A 17,042-nucleotide genomic window follows, 5' to 3' on the forward strand; every position below is an offset into this window, starting at 1 on the left:
TCAATTTGTAAAAATATTAAAGTTTTTGAAAGTTGTCATCGTTGATTTCTTAAAGAAATTGGTGTTAAATTGATAGATTTTAAGTTTAGATAATGAAAGAGGACTAGATTGTAAAATTTAATTATTAGTTTTGCACATAAATATTAAAGTGAATAAAATGTAAAAATTGTTGAGGAATTTTGGTATAAATAAATAGTAGAGGGTCTCTAAAGAGTGTAATTGAAGTCGATTTTTAAATTGAGTCTCAAATTTGAAAGATATTATTATTTCAATTCAGGAACCTGAATTGAATAAAATGAAAAAATTTTAAGGGTATTAAAATGAAAATTTACATGTTCGTTCATGTCATGGCATAATGTATAAACTTTTGGTATTGATAGATTAAATGGAATAATTGTATAGATCAAGAATTGGATCAAACTAGAGGTAATCGAGAAAAGTTAACATTGTCTATTAGTCCCTGAAGATTTAACTTATTTGATGTTTTGATCAGGTAAGTTCATATGAAATTTATTTATTTAGGTTGTTATGCATTTGATTTGAGTATAAGTGTTTGAGGATGAATTGATTGTGAATCGAAACTAAAGGTTATAATTAGGTTTTTATTATTCCCACCGCGTTGTAGCTGATGGATTTTCAGGAGGCATTTGGATATGTTGGAAAGGCTCAATTTGTATTGATATTATTCAAAATCATCCCCAATTTGTTTTCCTCCGTGTTTTTGGTAATTTACCTTCTAATTCCATTTTTATTTCTTTTGTCTATGGTAGCCCAGATAGAAGAAAACATATACTAATTTGGAATGATTTAAAAGTAGCCATGTCGAACAACTCTTCCCCTTGGGTTGTAATGGGCGATTTCAACGCAATTTTATTCCCAGAAGACAAAAAAGTAGTCATGCCACAGGAAAAAGATACAGGTTTTTTGGTAATTTTGTTGAAAGTTGTGATTTGTAGGATTTAAGATTTACAAGTCATTCATTTACCTGGCAAAGAGGTGGAACGTGTGAAAGACTTGATAGAGCTCTAGCAAACAATGCATGGGTGTCAACTTTTCCTCAATGTTTAGTTTCCTATCTCCCACAAATCAAATTCGATCACAGGCCCATCATTACAACTTTATGGCCATATGTCAGTTCTTTTAAAGACAAACCCTTTCGATTTTTAGCTGAGTGGACGAAGCATCCTAATTTTTCCACTTTTGTCAAAGATAGTTTTCCACTTTTGTTAAAGATAAGTGGAGTTACTTTGGTAATATGGTTGCTTCTCTTTTTGATTTTACCTCTCATGTTAAATATTGGAATAAGTTTGTTTATGGTTTCATAGGTACGTGCAAAAGACAGTTGATGAAATCCCTCTCCAGCATTCAATAAGCTTTAGAGCACTATCCTTCTAATCGTTTGTTTCAACTTAAGACAGACATCCAAGATGAACTAGAGAATATTCTAAGTCATGAGAAACTTCCTTGAAGGCAAAAAAGCTAGATGTGATTGGCTGCATTTAGGTGATCGTAACAATAAATTTTTCTATAACCATATGATCTAAATAAGAAACTTTAATCGCATTACAGCCTTACACCTTGGTAATGGGGAATGGAATTCTGATTAGAGTATTCTTAGAATTGAGGCAATGGTTTTTTTTTTGGAAAGCTTTATGGTGAAACTCTACAACCTATGCGAGGTATTCCTTTTAAAATCTTTCCACGGCTTGACCCTTCTGACATTATGTCTTTGGAGAAGTCAGTCTCAAATGAAGAAATCAAGAAGGCTTTTTTTATATGGCCCCGCTAAAAGCTCCAGGAAGTGATGGCTTTCATGCACTTTTCTTTCAGAATTAGTGGGGTACTCTTGGTAGCGTTGTTTGTCAATGGGTACAAGGGAATTTTACTAGCAATAACTATAACGCCCTGAATAATTTATGTCTGTTTTTGTGAAATTTAGCATAAATGAATATTTATTTCAGTGGTTAAGTGTTCTAGGTGTGTGTATGAAGTCTTGAGTTTAAGTCTCACATTTGGAAAATTATGGTTATTTTTTATCCTAGCTTTATCCTTGGTGAGTTGGGTTATATTTATCTTTAGTAAACTCATATTAGAATGAGCCTGCTAGTTTGAGTGGTAAGAAGTTAGCTTGTTGGAGGACCTATGTCCGATTCCTTGTGAGAGCGTGGATGATATTTTTGTTTCGGTTGTGAGATAGAGGTTGGGTGGAAGTGAAATTCTAAAGGAGTTGAGAGTTAGTGGGTTAGTGGGATTTAGTGGTTAGTGAGAGGTTAGGATATATATTATTTGATTTAATTTAATTTTGTTTTGTTTTGTTTTTTCAAAATTCTGATTCTCTCTCTTTTCTAAATATCTGACATTCGTTTTGCTTTCCTCCACTCTTCCCATATTCTGTCATTTTCTTTTTCAATCTGTACCCTCTTTTTGTTCATTGTATGCAATTCGAGATTTCAGTGTTTCGTGTGGTAAGGTAAGTGGGAGGTTTTCACTTGTAGATTGGTTCCGTTTTAGTAAGCTATTGGGTTCTCCTTTTCGCTTGTATTCTTAGTGTGGGTTGTCAGGGAAAGTAATTCTCTGTAACTGTTTTGTATAGGAGAAGGCGGTGAGACGGTGGTTTCACTCAATCGGGATAATCTGTACGCATGATCGAGTTTGATAATGGTAAGTGTACGTGTGTACTTCTAACATGAAAAATCAAGTTTTGACGAAAGCTTAAAATGGGGTTTGTCAGCGCCACACGGGTGTGCGGCTGGCCGTGTCTCGCTGACAAAGGTGTGGCCGTGTGCAAGATACGGCCATATGATAGTGTAAGTGTGGCCGTGTGGGCCACACGGGCTAGGCCAAGTTGGGCGTGTTGGCCTACACGGGCAAGGCCAATTTGGATGTGTGGGCCGCACGGGCATGTGGGCCCATAATTTTAAAATTTTCTCCTAAGGTCACACGGGTCATTCCGATCGACTGTGGGCCTACCGTAGGGTTGGTAAGGGCTAACCAAACCCTAAATTATATGATCTGGTATTCTAATAGGCTGCTCTGAGTAGGACATTGATATGTATGCCTGACTGTTCTGATTGAGTATATATGTTATCTGTATACGAGCATGTTAAGTATGATATTTCTGTATCTGTATTTTGTATCTATGATTGGGGTGAGAATTGGATATGTGGAGGAAGTGATCTATATGACGACTTTTCAGCTATATCTTCGTAGTTTGACTGCGCATTATCTGTCATGTGCCGTATTGACACTATATGGTGCATAGGGATGGGTGAGTGTTTTTAACCCCACATGGTGTGATGAGATGGTCGGAGATGATGTATAGAGGATGGGGGTAGGATTCTGAATATTTGTTCTGCTTATCTGATTTTGCTATCTGTATCTGTCATGGACTTAGGTCCGAATCTGTATCTGACTGTATATGAGATTTCTGTGTATATTACATGTTTACTTCTATTGGGTTACACACTGAGTTTACGATAACTCACATTATGTTCAAGTAATCCACACGCTTAGGCAGATCGGTGTGGCGGAGGCTCAGCAGTATCCACTCTATCGAGATCTGTTTTTATTTAGTAATAATGATTAGATTTTAAAATCGGGTTCTTCTTAAGAGCTTGTAATTTTTGGGACTCTCTGGTCTGGTTTATTTTAACTTTTGGATTTGGATTTTGATTTGCTACTTTTCCGCAACGTTAACAAAAACACTTTCTGCAAACAAACGGGTTTTTGAAAACACGAGCTTGGTTTTTATTTTAAATGATTTCCAAACTTCTGCTGCGAAATAAACGGTTATCTTTAAAGAACTTCATATCATGGTTTCAATAACGAATATGTTTTATAATACTTAGACGTTTTATCATATAACTGAACATGGTTTAATCAAAATATCGTCGATTTCAAATCCCTTCTTCGTAACACTTCCGAATTCGGTCATAACGTCTAGGTCGAGTTAGAGGTGTTAAAATAACATTAATCCAGAGCTGAATAATACCCTGCTGGTGCTCTTACCAAAAATGGATAATCCGGAGACGTTCACCCAATTTTATCCCATTAGCATCTACTTTATCTTATACAAGCTAGTAATGAAAGTGATTGCTAACCGTTTTAAATTAGTATTTCCTAACTTTATTTCACAGTAACATGCTGGTTTTATTGTTGGGCGTAATGTTTTCGATAACATCATCGTTCGAGAGGTCATACATTCTATGTAAAGTAAACGGAATGCTAAAAATTAAATGGCTATTAAGCTTGATCTGAAGAAATCGTATGATCGGTTAAGTTGGGATTTCATTTATGCTTTTTTACAGGCAGTTGGAATTCCTGAGTTTCTTCGGAAAGTGATTATATCAGTCATCTCTTTCTCCACAATGTAGATACTCTGGAATGATATTCCTACTAAAAAATTCAAGTCTGTCCGTGGAATTAGATAGGGGCGTACGTTATCGTCAGATCTCTTCATCTTTTGCATTGAGTGGTTAGGATACACTATACGCTTTCATATTGATGATGGAAAGTAGTGTCCAATCCACCTGCCTTAATCGAGTCCTAATTTATCTCACCTTTTTTCGTGGATGATTTAGAGCAAGCACGATTATTACAATATCTCTTGAAGCATTTTTGTGACTTTTCTAAGCATAATATCAGCACTCGAAAAAGCAACATCTTCTTTTCTAAGGGTATCAATAATGGCATGGGCAGCCAAATTAACCTTCTATTTGGGTTTCAGAAAGTCCAAAACCTTGGAACCTATTTAGGTGTTCCACTTCTTCATGATAGAGTTACTAATAGCACCCTAAATTTTATCGTGGAAAAGGTGTGTCGCAAATTGTAAAGCTGGACAGCTAGGAAGCTATCCATTGCTGGCGGAATCATTTTGGCCCAATCCATTCTCTTGTCCATCCTAAATTACTTCATGCAAACATTGATGATACCAAAAAGTATTTGTGATGAGATTGAAAGATTGGTTCACCAATTTATTTAGGGTTCTTCAGATGGGCATCCAAAATTCTTTTTAGTAGGATGGAGTTCCATCTATCAGCCTAAGTCTCGTGAAGGTTTTGGTTTTCGACATCTGCCTGATCGAAACGCCTCTTTTCTCATGAAGATTGGTTTCGATTTACTTTCTAAGGACAATGCCTTAAAGGTTAGAGTCATCAGAGCGAAATATGGCGTAAAGCATCATCTCCCAAACTCTATTTCAAGGACTCGATGTTCTCACATTTGGAAATCTCTTTCTAAGATATGGTCTCTCTTCCGTGAAAACTTAGTCTGGTCAATTGCGAATGGCACTAGTATTCTTTGTTGGAAGGGCTCTTGGATTCCGAAAACTGGTCCATTATTAACCTTATTTTGACACATTCTAATATTGATTCAGAATGCTCCCTTAAGGATTTGGTGATGTTTGATGGCACTTGGAATTTGGATGTTTTCCGTATTTGGCCCACTGAGAATGTTATTAAATGTATTGTGAGTATTCCACCTCCTCACCATGCCTCAAGCTTGGATAGGGTTGTTTGGACTTGTACGGCTTTAGGCACTTTCTCGATTTAAAGTGCCTTCTGGTCATTAAATGAGGTTTCCTGGGAACCAAAAGACGAATACTGGAAACACATATAGAAGTATCAAGGTCCACAAAGAGTTAGATTCTTCCTATGGTTAGCTTTTAAGCAAAGATTCCTTATTAATACTGAACAAGCTCGTAGGGGGATTGCTAACAATAGTTCTTACTCCCTTTGTGGGCATGACTATGAGGATATTATTTACGTCCTTCGGGATTGTCCAACATCAAAGGAAGTTTGGATGCAAGTGCTTCCATCTGACCAATATCACAAGTTCTTCTCGAAACCCTTGCAATCTTATTTATCTTCTAACATTTGTTCTTATTTGTTATTGCAGGGTCATGGCACTACTTGGTCGAATCTTTTCGGAATAATCATTTGGCGCATCTGGAAAAAACATGAATTTATTCATTTTCCAAAACATCATATGGACGACAATTGAAGTTGTCAAAGTCTCTTTTAGTTGGGCTCGACAATACGAAGCAACTCATAAAGATTTTCAAAACAGTAGTCACAAACTGAGCCCACGTCTGGCCTCTAACGAGTCACTTGTTCACTTATACATGGATGGAGTTGTGGCTATTTCATCTGGGAACGTGGCTACAGATGGAGTGGTTCGGGATCAGCAACGGAATTGGATTTTGGGTTTCAACTGTTACTTGGGACGATGCACGCCTTTTGAAGCTGAACTCTGGGGTATTCTAGATGGGGTACTCATACTACTCAGCAAAGGATACAAAAAAGAAAAAATCAAATCTGATAATTCTAAAGTTATCAAAGCCTTGTTTGATAATTGGTTGGAAGATTCGGGCATTACAGTACTCAGAAGGGTACGACGACTCTTGAAAACTGAAGGACAATGGTGGTTGAGGTACATACCTAGAGAAGATAACACAATTGCAGATCACTTGGCCAAATTGAATCTCATATGAAAATTAGATTTACAAATCTTCAATGCTATCCCTAATGAAATTTCAGATATGTTTCATTAGGACAAAGCAATGGCGTTTTTTATTTTCTTAACATGATGTAATAGTTTTGTTTTTTATCTCAAAAAAAAAAATGAAATCATAAATGAAATATAATAACTTTTCAATACTGAGTTAGTTCAAATTTACGAATCTACAAACTTTCAAAAAACAAACAAAAAAGTAGAAATCTACGAAGTTAGGAAACAACATTAAAAACATATAAACTTAAAAGAGGTATTTCAATACATAAATATTGGAATTAAGAGGTATGATCATACGACGAACAACAAAAAAGAATTACGATAATCCGACGGTTGCAGCATGCCAAATCAAGGCCGTACCATTAAGCAACCATGGACGTCACCTACACCCGCCCACACGTCTCTAAAGCCCTAAGTGGACCGTAATACCCCAAGTTACAAGCCCAAATCCCATTGAATATAATTGTCATTTCAAAAACTTGCCTATATAAACCCTAATTCTAGGGCTTTTTATCATTACCTTACTCTGAAATTCACAAGAAGCAGCCGCTACCGTGACGTTGGCCTCGTACTTAGCCAAATTTAAGGTCCGTTTTATCTATTCCGGTTCAGCTTTTTTGTAGTTTACTTTAGTTACATTTAAGGTCAGATCTATTGTTGTTTCGCTGTTTATAAATTTCTTTGGCATCTCTTTTTTTTTTCTTTGTTTATTTTGAAGCTGCTGTATGGAAGAACTAAGTTGTTTTTTATTAAGTTTAATCAGCAACAGATTATCTGTTTAGCCGTGCTGCCAATATGTGATGAAAGTGTATGAGTCTTAATGAACCGTTGCTGATTCTGCTGAAGCGTTTTTCTATCAAATTCGGTGAAATGAGTTTTCTAATTCATGATCAGTAATCTTTTTTTGAGGTCCCTTTCCAAGTGTTTCATTAAATATATTCAGCAGTAGTACTGTTTAATCTGTTTTTAAGAGTAGATCACTTGATTATCTTATGAAGCATGCTGTTAATTTGCAAAGTAGAAAGTGTATTGATCTTAATGAACCATTGCTGCTTTGCCGAAGCTTTTTTCTATAGAATTTGGCATAACGGGGTTAAATTGAATCTGCAATCGTCGTGTTAAATCTGTTTTGAAGAGTAGATTACTTGGTTATCTGTTGAAGTCTGCTGTTAATTTGCAAAACTGTAAGTGTAAGGATCTTCATGAACTTATGCTACTTTGCTGGTGCATTATCTATCTAATTTGGTGTAATGGGTTTTCAATTTTACGACAAATAATGTTGTCTTAAGGTACCCTGTTCAAGTTATTGATTTAATTTAATCAGCAATAGTCCTGTTCAATCGATTTTCAAGGTTAGTTTACTTAATTATCTGTTGAAAGTTTGCTGTTAAGTTGCGAAAATGTTAGTGTATTGATCATAATGAACCATTTCTGCTCTGCTGGAACATTTTTCTATCCAATTTGTTTAGATGGGGACTTCAAATATGCAATCAATAATTTTGTTTTAGCTATCCTTATCGAGCATGTTAGATTCAAACTTTTTTGAGCCATGATGTTAAAAACAATGCTGCATGATTGTTTGCAGTATGGATTCACAAATTAAGTTTGCTGTGGTGGTGAAAATTATGGGAAGGACGGGATCGAGAGGTCAAGTGACTCAAGTGAGAGTCAAGTTTTTGGATGATCAGAATCGTTTTATTATGAGGAACGTGAAGGGACCGGTCAGGGAGGGAGATATTCTCACCTTGCTCGAGTCTGAGAGGGAAGCTAGGAGGCTTCGTTGATCACTTCCTCTTATCTCCGTTTTGTTACGTTATTAATGTTTATGTTGCGCAAGTAGCTAGCTGTTTCTTATTTCTGAAAGGTATCCAAATTTTCAAATCTAGACTTGAATTTTGGGAGACTTTTTGTCTCACGCTACAGTATCGCTACAGTATCGCATCTCACCGTCACCGCTGTTTTTACACTAACCACAGTTAAACGCACTGCCCATTTAAACTCACCCTAAGTTGATTTTTGAGATTATAATTTTCATGACCCGTTAATTTCTGCTGTTTCAAAATGTTATTCATTTTTAAAAGTTGCTTGAACGTGACTGGAACCTTTTCCTTTTGTTACAAATTATGATACATTTTATTTTTTTAGCAATTTCATTATATGTTCTGATTATATCAATTTTTTATACAATATTTAAAACTACTTATAGTTCTCAATCCATAATTAGTAAGATAATACTTTTCAGTGTATTCAAACTCATGTTTAGTAATAATGTCCATACCAATCGATCAAGATTTAATCGGCAATTTGGATCCATTTTAAATAGTTTCATTACTTCCAATTAATTTCTTCGCTTTAATTTGATTATATGTTTGATTATTTGAAGGTAAGGAATATTTTCATTTTTGTTTTTTGATTGAGGATTCGTTTATCAGAGTAATTGGATTTAAGTGTAATTACTTGTAATTACACGAGAGTGACATGTTTAGTAACTATTATAATTGGTAAGTCCCACTGAATTGGATGTAATGGGAGCACTCTAATTACACTTTCCAATTCTTAGGAGGAGGGTAAGAATTTGAATAATTACGCCGATAATTACACTCAAATCCAATTTAAAAAGATATTTGTATGCAATTTATAAAATTGTATTATAAACATAAAATGAACGGATGCTTAGGATTGTTATGCTCAAACTTTTGTAAATTCTAAAAAGTATATTATAAAACTAAATTGTGTACTTTATAATGTAATAACAAGTAATTATATCATTTAAAACTTAAAAAGTTTGTAAAGTTATGACTAAAAAGTTTATTATAAAAATAATTTACATGTTATAAAAATATTATAATATATTTATTTATAAAAATATGAAAAAATACGAATATAATTTATTTATATATCCATGTTATATATTATAAAAATAATATACTTGTTTTAAAAATGTTATAGGTCATTTTGTCATGATTTATTTGTAAAAATTATTTTATAAAGTTATAACATAAACTTATATTATATAAAATATATTATGAAAGTTATTAAACAATTTATAAAACCTTATTATATATCATAAATTTTATATTATTTTTTACATAATTTATATGTTATAGATAATAATATAACCTAACATAAGTATTTTTTCAATTTATGTTTATAAATTTTTTTTATAATTAAAGCCATAGATTATTAGGATTGTGAATCAAAATATTATAAGATTGTGCTACCTAGTGCTGTCCAAATAGACCCTAATCAAATTTTTGCGTATTAGTGTTCATGTTCAATGTTGATGATTGTTTTTCCTAGCTATGTCATCTCCAATGATCAAATTTGTGTCTCCCCTTAATAATATAATATTACCATTACATTAAAGATTTGTTAATGATTTTTGCATTTTAATATGTTAGTTTTTTTACAGCTGTCATTATATTAGCACACCAAATGGCGGACTATAAATTGTGTGACATTTCAAGGTGAAAGAAAATCAAATCCAAGAATTAATATTATTATTGTTTTCATAAACTTTTATAATTTTAGTAAATTTAGAATTTGGTTCTTACATTTTATTTCTAAGAATTTAGTATTTACTTTTCAGATTTTAAATTTTAATTTAAATAATACAATTAAAACTATTTAGTTAAATTTGGGTTCATTGTAACATCATTTTTTAATTACAGGTTACTAAATTTTTTTCTTTCAAAATTACATACAAAAATTTTAATAATAAAATTAGCAACTATACTTAAATTTTGAAATCTAAAAAGTATAGAGGTTAGTTTTTGAAAATAAAAATACAGGAATTAAATTTTAAATTTGTGAGGAGTACAAAATTTAGGCATATTTTAACTTTTATTATTATATAGCAGAATCCATCACAAAATTGTGAAAAAATATATTCTATTACATTTCAAAAGAGCAATTATATTGTTAAAACTTTAGCCTTATTGAGCGATAGTGGTTAAATTTATTAAGTTATGTTATTTACATAATATGATGCGACAAATATATTATATTATGTGTAACGTCATGTCAACTTGTTATATTCACACGATACTAAAAAGACCTAGTTAATTGATTTAATAGTTATCATTTGTGTTAAGACTAAAATTTAAAATTCAACTGTTGGTTAGACCACCAATTTTCATTTCAAATTCATTGTCAATTTGATTGGTCCAAAAGAAGAAGAAAATTTCTAAAAAAAAAAGTAAAAATAGAAAAACTCAAAAAATCAGAATTTGTTTTAAAAGTTTTCAAACACAAATAAATAATAACATAACATCATTTGTACATTTCAAATTTAATTAAAAATAAAAAACGTGAACAATTAACCCTAAAAACTCATTAAGACATTTCAGTCCGAAATTAAAAATTAAAAATACATTAACAAAGTTAAGTACTTAACAACTAATTTAAAACATCATAATCCATAATCCAAACTTAAATAAATAAAATAGGTTAGATCTTCATTAACATTTCAATTGTCTTTATTACCTTATTGATAGTTGGTTCCACCACCACACATGAATGGCTTAGTCATTCATATAATTCCCTCTATTCGAGCCTCCCTCCTAGTGTCGAGATTGCTTCCAATATCCCCATTTTATTGACCCATTTCCTCTCCATCAGCATGGACCACACCAAGGACCAACTCGAGAGCCTTGTCTGTAATACCCCAAAAATTACTACAGTAAGAAAGTAAGATAATATTCTTGATATAGTAAAATAAAGAAATAAAGTGATAAAAAGGGTAATTTTGAGTTATGTCAACATTAAGAAGTAAATTATGACATATTAATTCAAGAAAGGACTAAATCACAAAAGTGAGAAAAGTTTTGTTGCCCAAGGGTAAATACTCAAAATTGGAGGGGTTAAAGTGAAAATAATAAAAGTTGAAGGACCAATAGTGCAAAAATTTTAAGGTTGGAATAATCTAGAAACTAAGGAAAATGGATGAATTAGGCCCAATTTGAATAGGTGAAGAATTATGAGGGACTAAATCATAATTTTACCAAATTAAGTAATGACTCAAGGATGGAATTTTAAAATATCATTAAGGGCAAAATGGTCATTTAGAAGAGAGAGAAATCTAGAAGATAATGATGATGTTGGAGATATTTTAGATTAATTAAATAAATAAATATTAGTTTATTAATATTTTAATTTAATTTTAAATGATATTTTATTATTTTATTATTTAGTATATATAAGTGGAAAGAAAGATGAAAAGGAACCAACCCACCATCTTTTCCATGCAATTCACGTTAGAAGAGAAGAGAAGAAAGAAAGTTTTGCTTTTTTTACAATTTGGTCCTTTCACCAAAAAATTCACCATTTTCACTTAGAAATCAAAAGAATTTCCGTAGCCATCAAGAGAGAAAGATAACAAGGAGACTATGGGGAGCTAGAATATCAAGTTGGATTCAAGAAATTGAAGCTGGAGGAGAGAGAAAATCAAGTTAAAGGTTGAAATCAATAGGACAAGGTAAGAACATTGAGATTTCAATATATTTTCTAAGTTTGATATTATTGAAATAGCATGGAAAAGATGTTATAGTAGAGTTTTCTTATATAAATTCTTATGTTCTTGATATATTAGTGAAGAAAAATAAGTGAAAGTGATGGGAAATATTATAGAGAAAGGGAATAAGGAAGTTATAAACTTAGTAATTAACATTTTGCACTAAAATAGTTTTGGACGGCAGTAGTAGGTTAACTTTGAAAAATCACCATAAATTGTGGAAATGAAATTAGAGGATGAAAAAAATATGGAATTAAAGCTTACTGAGTCTAGTTTCTCATGGAAGAAACGGTGTAAGTAATGGAATTGTAAATCATGAGATATAATAGATTTTGTGAGACAAAGTCAGAATGATTTTGGGTTCCCCTGTTTTGACTTTTGAAAATCATAAAAAATTGTAAAAAAATAATTATGGGTTATAATTTATATGTTTAAAATTCTTAAAGAGTCTATTTTCAATATAAACAAACGGGGATATCATCTGAATTCTGTACAAGGAGATAATTAAGTTTTAGTGAAGAAGGGTCGGAACTGTCAAATAGCAGAACAAAGGTGACTTTAAAGAATAAACTGTACTTATTGGATAAATCAAAATTATGAAAATTTTATGGTAAGAATATATGTGAGTCTAGTTTAAATGAAAATTAGCATATCCTAATTTGGAGTTCTGTATCTTAAGATAAAAATAATTTAGTGGCTATGACTCAAATGGACAGTTTTGAATAAATTTACAAGTAAATAGTAAAATCATAGATAATGTTACTTATAAGCATATTATATAAATTAAGGATGTGGAATGGAGAGGAGGAGGAGGAAAATATATATATGATTATTCAGCTAGCATGGATAATTTGCACGTTTTAGGCTCAGGGACTAAATTGAATAAAAGTAAAACTTTAAGGGTAAATTTGTAAAATGTCAAAAAGTGACCAAATTGAATGAAATGAATTGTTTTATTATTTAAATTAGTAAATTGAATGAAATATTAATTTAGATCAAGATTGGGTGGAAATTTGAGAAAATTAGAAAATTTCCAAAATGTCCCAATTTTAGTATTTTGAAATTTAGCTTTGGTAAGTTCGTATGAACTATATTCGTATAATTTTAGTTGAAGTGAATGCTATTTGGTAATGAATATTATATATATGTGTGTGTATTATTGGAATTGAATTATTATTGGTAATATGTACAATTATTTGATGCATTGAAATGATTATCGGAAGCTCGATTGAGTTGGAAACTTGTTGGAGATATATCACATTATCCATTGGTTCTATCGATAATTTTGAATGATTTGATTCTGGTTATAATGGCATGTACAAGTGAAATTGGTTAACGTCAGCTCATTAATGTTTTGATTTTGATTGATTATAAATATAAATTCTTGATGAAAAGAAAAGTCTGAAAATTAATTAGTAAACTCTGGTAATACTCTATAACCCTATTCTGGCGATAGATATGAGTTAGGGGTGTTACATTGTCAACTTAAAACAAAGCGTAAGGAATAAATGATATGGTATATAATTTTTTTTATGGTGAATTGGTGATAAGATACAGAGATGTACATAAAGTTGGAGATGTTTTGGAAGTGGAGTGGTTAACGGAGAAGGAGACAAAAATAGTTTAATTTTACGATTGAAATTTAAGTCATTAAAATGACATGAATTTAGTGTTCACGGGTTAGTTTATGGAATGGAAGTAAAAAAGATAAAATGACACGAAAAATAGTAAAAGAGTCAAAATAAGAATATTCCTATAATACAAGGGCCAAAAATGATATTAATTTTTTTTCCATACAAAATTCATGATGAACTTGAATCGGTTTAAATGGGTATATAAAGGATTGTAAAATAAAGTCTTTACGGAAAGAGCACTTGGGTGCTTAAAGGTCACACTGGAATCTGGATTAGGTCATGTCATTGGCAATCATCAAATTAAAATTTATTTATTTATTTACTTTCTGTTCTGTTATATATTTTTATGGTTAGCCCAAAATGTCGCAACGAAGAGCCCAAAACCCGAAGCCTAGTCACTGAAAGGAAACAACCCTAGTCAGAATCTCAGTATAAATGTGAAAGAAGACTAGGATTTTTTCATTTCCTCAACCCCGCTTCGTGCACGATTCTGAGATTTTGCCTCCCGCTCCCTCTCTACATCACAGGTCTCTTCACTTTGCTTCTCTCTCTCTCTTTTTCTTCTAAACCTCTGCTTATTATTATTATTATTTTTAAATTGAACTCTATGTTTTGTTTTAGTAGGAATGGCGACAGAAGTTGCAGCCCCCGCCACCACCGCACCCAAAGACCCAACCCAACCTCACCTTGAAGTAAAACTCTTCAACCGCTGGAGCTTCGAGGAAGTTCAGGTATTTCTTTTTTTCTTTCCCATCTTTGTTTATTTCTAATCGTGGATCTGCTCTGTCTTTCTTCTGTTTTTGTTATTTCTTGTGAAATATATCGTCTCAATTTTTTCCTGGATTATTTCGTTTGTGTCTTATTGGAGGTTATATAGGTTGAGCAGCAGAGATAGTTTTGGTGTTTTGAAGTACATTGTATCTAGGTGAATTAGAGAATTGTGTAAAAGGAATTTGAGTTCGTGCATCATGGCAAGTGACTATTCTTATGAAGGGGATGTTCAGTTGTGTGTTTTTGATGTGATCTTTTTCTACAACTTCCGGTTATGGTTTTGTCAATGTGTTTTAATTTGTGTATATGGATATGTCTTTTTTCCCATTTTCTTTTGCCCCTGGTTTGATGGTAGTTATTTGTTGCCTTTGCTGTTAAATATAATGCAGGATGACAATTTTGTTTTTTTTAATACTTCTCATGATTTCTTTAAATGCAACTTTTGTGGGTTAGATTTATCGTATATTTTCATTGACACTGTTGATTGGCAAGAATTATCTATTTATTATATGTGCTATTCTTGTTAACCTTATTCATTGACATGAATGATTTATCTGTTTTAGGTTGCTGATATCTCCTTGAGTGATTACATTGGTGTCCAAGCTTCGAAGCATGCTACCTATGTGCCACACACTGCTGGGAGGTACTCAGTTAAGCGTTTCAGGAAGGCTCAGTGCCCAATTGTTGAAAGGCTTACAAACTCACTTATGATGCATGGCCGAAACAATGGGAAGAAGCTTATGGCAGTCAGGATTGTGAAGCATGCCATGGAAATTATTTATCTCTTGACTGATCAGAACCCAATTCAAGTCATTGTTGATGCTATTATCAACAGGTAGCCTTTACAACATAAAGCTTAGTACATTTTCTTTCATTAGATTAAACTTTAACAAGCTTTGTTGCTTTTTTGTTTGATGTAACAGTGGGCCACGTGAAGATGCTACTCGAATTGGTTCTGCTGGTGTTGTCAGGCGTCAGGCTGTTGATATTTCTCCTCTTCGTCGTGTGAATCAGGCCATCTATCTTTTGACCACTGGTGCACGTGAGTCTGCATTCAGGAACATTAAAACAATTGCAGAGTGTTTGGCTGATGAGCTTATTAATGCTGCTAAGGGATCATCTAACAGGTAAGGGTGATTCTTCTGTATTGTCTCCTTGTTTCGCTTTGAAACAAGGAACTGCCTTTACACATGCTTTTGTCATTTTGGTTGTTATTGACAGTGGTGTTGTGTTGTGCAGCTATGCCATCAAGAAGAAGGATGAAATTGAGAGAGTTGCTAAAGCTAATCGTTGAGGAATTGGAAGAAGATTAAACACCATGGGAGTGGAGAATTTTGTTGTTTTAATCAGTACTTTATAAGCCGTTTTTGTATTCTGGACATGCTATGAATGTCTCGTTTTTTATTTGAGTAATTGACAAGTTATTTTTGGTTAAAAGGGAGTTTTCAGTAGATATTTTTCAAGAAATGGTCTTGCGTATTGATGTTATTTTTTGCATTGAATGAGAAATTCCTTTGGTTTTTTCCCTGTCAAAATTATAATGTAATTACAGGGCAATTTACCAATAAATTTTTTTTTAAAAAAATTTACCGAAATGAACTAATTATTTAATTATTTATCAGAATGGTCTATTTTTCGCGAAATTGCGTCTACGTCAGCGCGGTGTCAGGGTACGCGCCAGGAAATTGCGTTCATGTTAGCGCAAGTTGTTGACGTGGCAACAAATCGCGCCATCAAGGACGCGATTTGTTGCCACGTCAACAACTTACGCTGATGTGGATGCGATTTCGGCCCGCGCGTGAACAGTACCCAACGGTCCAAAAAAAAAGTATAAATACCCCCTTTTTATGTGTAATTTGTCTCTTTTTTTTTGTATTTTGCCCCAAATAATACATATTAATGTATTACTGTAATACGTAGCTCAAATTATGTATTGTAGTTAATATTCATAATATTGTAGCTCAAATTGTCAATCTGTCTATACTATTGTACTAATAATATATATTAATGTAATATTGAAGAGTTAATTGATTAACAAAATAAATGCAACAAGTACAAAAAGATTCAAATTTATTAGCAAGAAGATTCAAACCAAGGTACTAAGGGAAAAAAGCAAACATCTAAACCAATTAAACTAAACTAATTAATTGATATATTATAAAAACACTGTTATTATCTTAATTATATTACTTACGTTCTAATGATTTATCGGACCTATTCCATACACGTGTCAAATCAGAAAAAATAATACAACAATTCTGTAAAAAAAATTCCGGTGTTTACTTCAAATAAATAAAGAAAGTAATGATTTGAATGTTTTAAAATTCAATTTTAAACCGAAAAAATCAAAATTTAGAGGCAAAAAAGGATTTTTTTTCGACGAAAACTGCGGCAAACCGCTTTCAACAGTTTGTCAGTGCGTAGATCTCGAAAAGTTATTCGAAATAAAAAAATCGTCTCAATCGGACAATCGAGCCAAAAGTTATGGCCTTTCAAAGTTTTCCAAGCTAAAAAACATAAACTGTTCATGAATTATTGCTTCCACGTCAGCAAATCGCGCTTACGTGGACACGATTTGTTGCCACGTAAGTAATCGCGCTGACGTGGACACGATT

At 32.5% G+C, this 17,042-nt stretch overlaps 2 protein-coding genes across 5 annotated transcripts; both read left to right on the forward strand.

The window, feature by feature from the left end:
* The first annotated feature begins 6,951 nt into the window (after nt 1-6,951).
* Nucleotides 6,952-8,512, forward strand: LOC105799586 (40S ribosomal protein S28). 3 transcript variants are annotated; one of them, XM_052620606.1, is made up of 3 exons: nt 7,054-7,097; nt 7,229-7,318; nt 8,096-8,512. In XM_052620606.1, exons 2-3 carry the CDS (start codon nt 7,311-7,313, stop codon nt 8,292-8,294), a joined length of 207 nt encoding a protein of 68 aa, XP_052476566.1. In that variant the 5' UTR covers nt 7,054-7,097; nt 7,229-7,310; the 3' UTR covers nt 8,295-8,512. The 3 variants fall into 3 exon arrangements, with proteins under 3 accessions (XP_012485676.1, XP_052476566.1, XP_052476565.1); XM_012630222.2 differs by lacking the exon at nt 7,229-7,318 and having other exon boundaries at nt 6,952-7,097; XM_052620605.1 differs by lacking the exon at nt 7,054-7,097 and having other exon boundaries at nt 7,278-7,419.
* Nucleotides 8,513-14,017: 5,505 nt separating this feature from the next.
* LOC105797697 (40S ribosomal protein S5) lies at nt 14,018-15,894 on the forward strand. 2 transcript variants are annotated; one of them, XM_052620473.1, is made up of 5 exons: nt 14,018-14,183; nt 14,281-14,387; nt 14,991-15,262; nt 15,351-15,554; nt 15,667-15,894. In XM_052620473.1, the coding sequence occupies exons 2-5, from the start codon at nt 14,283-14,285 to the stop codon at nt 15,719-15,721; spliced, it is 636 nt and encodes a 211-aa protein (XP_052476433.1). In that variant the 5' UTR covers nt 14,018-14,183; nt 14,281-14,282; the 3' UTR covers nt 15,722-15,894. The 2 variants fall into 2 exon arrangements, with proteins under 2 accessions (XP_052476433.1, XP_052476435.1); XM_052620475.1 differs by having other exon boundaries at nt 14,029-14,183; nt 14,278-14,387.
* Nucleotides 15,895-17,042: the final 1,148 nt, after the last annotated feature.

Source organism: Gossypium raimondii, chromosome 9 (genome assembly GCF_025698545.1).
Source record: "Gossypium raimondii isolate GPD5lz chromosome 9, ASM2569854v1, whole genome shotgun sequence".
Taxonomy (NCBI): Eukaryota; Viridiplantae; Streptophyta; class Magnoliopsida; order Malvales; family Malvaceae; genus Gossypium; species Gossypium raimondii.